The 2073-nt window shown below is 53.2% G+C and overlaps 1 protein-coding gene across 1 annotated transcript in view; it reads right to left on the reverse strand.

The window, feature by feature from the left end:
* The window catches only part of TMPRSS6 (transmembrane protease, serine 6), an 18150-nt gene that overhangs the window by 5864 nt on the left and 10213 nt on the right, over window positions 1-2073 (reverse strand). The window contains 2 exon segments of the mRNA XM_009574060.1: window positions 2-20; window positions 1734-1832. Coding sequence (XP_009572355.1) covers window positions 2-20; window positions 1734-1832 — 118 coding nt within the window.

Genomic DNA, 2073 nt, shown 5'->3' on the forward strand with positions numbered 1-2073 from the left:
CTGGAACTTTGCAGGGCACACTGCACGGGAGGGAAGTGCCCGGGAATTAGGCATGAAAGACAAGGTGTCAGGTGTGAGGTCAGGGCCCTAAGTGCACCAGTAGGCTCCGCAACCTCTTCCCCCACCTCATAAGGATTTGGCAGCCTGTGCTGAAGACCAGCTCTGGTATAGTGCAGCTGCGTAGTCTTGAAACAGACTGCCGTGAAGAGCAGCAGCCTGGTCCCCTTTTGCTCAGGAGCTGCATTTCATCTGAGGTCCTTGCTATTGGTCTTTGCCTGATCTACATTGTAGGTATGCCTGCACCCTGTCTTATACCTTGCTGATGCTGACTTAACTTTCCTTGACTTCTCGGCTTGGCTTTGGACCTGCCTCATCAGTATGGACTTGTGGTCACTGGACTCTTCGTTGACCCCAGGTTACCATCACCAGACCTGGTCTGCTTGCCTTGTTCAGGTTCTGTAGGACTGCATCCTGTCTAGTGAGGTCACTGTTCCTCCTGCCTTGCTGTCACCCTCAGCTCATGGGTCACCTTCTCCTACAGAGCAGCTGCTTCCCTTGCTCTCTGATAGGTGAGTCCTGAACAATGATGGATTCCTTGACGTCCATGAGCTCTGATAGCTACTCAGGATGGAGATGGGCCTAAGGTGCCCAAGAAGCTAACAGAATTCAAGAAAGGATTGGATATTCTTAAGGATGCATATGTATCCTTGTCTGCATGAGGGAAGCAAGCAAGCCCTGATGTCAGACAGCTGGATGATGGGACAGAGTGCACCATCAATAAGACTGCAGACAACGCAAAACCCAGCCTCAGTGATCCTGTGAGAACTCTCACACTTCCAGTACTGAATTAAAACTTCTTTGAGAAAGATTTCTCTTGCCTTTTGCTTTAGACTTTTCTATACCTTCCTCTGAACCTTTCAGAATTGGCCACTGTCTACAGTTCAGGGATCTTTCTGTCTGTGAAAAAACAGGTGTAGGGGACAATTAATGAAAAATTAGTGGTGGCAGCAATGTGATAAGCCCCACCCTGCCCACACCAGGGATGGGAGAGTAGATGAATTAGGTGTCATGCCTGAGCCTGAATAGCTGTTCCTATGAGAATGGGGCTTTGCAGGACTCCTGGGATGCTGGGGACAGTGTCTGCATCAGCACTAATTGCTGTTGGCACGAAGAGCTGATGGCTGATTGAGGACTTAGATGCTCCCAAACTGGAGGGCAATGTATGGGTAAGGATCTGTACAGATCAAGTGTCACGAACGGCCTGGGGGGAGAAGGGAGAGAGCAGGGCAGCGGGTGGGCTTGGGGAGGTGTAGGCAAGGTGGGAGGTTTGGGAAGGGGATGCTGAGTGGTATGACAGCAGAGGGGGCTGTAGGCCAGGGCTGAGGTTGATCGTAGGGCCTGGGTGGGGTGAAAGCAGGACGGGGGGGACCAGCCTGGGCAGGGGCCTTCTTTCAGGCTGCCTGGAGCTCTTGGTGCATGGGTATCAGGGGTCTCTCCCAGGAAGACTGTGCGGTGCACAGGAGCAAGAAGTGTTGTTGCTCCTTCCTGAGCAGGCTGAAGCCACCTGGCAATGGGATGAGACTTTTATGGATGCAGAGTTTTAAGCTCCTGGAGGGGAGGTACGAGGCGGTACCTAGGCCAACTGAATCCTCCTCATCTCTCCCTAGCTTTGGAGGAGCAAGGGGCTGTGTTCTGCTGAGACCTGCGACCAGCGGGGAGAAGAAATCACTCACCACAATTTCTCTCATCCAGCCCATTGGGGCAATCTTTGATCCCGTCACAGGCTGGGACGCACAAGCCGTTCACAGAACACAGGAACTCCCCGGGACAGGCTGTGAAATCACCAGAGAGTAGTTAGTCCCCAGTGACTTTCCGGAAACCTCCTTGCAGCAGAGCACCATGGCTTGAAAGTGGAGCGTGGAGCCGCACACCTTCCTGACCACATGTGTGCTGCAGCAGCATGCCGGCGGCACTCGCTGCGCTCCCCAAAATCTGTCACGTCATCTGCTCTGAACAAGGGCAAATGGAGCCAGGCTTTGCACAAGGGGAAGGAGGGCTCTTTCCCTGTTTCGC

Source organism: Fulmarus glacialis, unplaced genomic scaffold (genome assembly GCF_000690835.1).
Source record: "Fulmarus glacialis isolate BGI_N327 unplaced genomic scaffold, ASM69083v1 scaffold39033, whole genome shotgun sequence".
Classification (NCBI taxonomy): Eukaryota; Metazoa; Chordata; class Aves; order Procellariiformes; family Procellariidae; genus Fulmarus; species Fulmarus glacialis.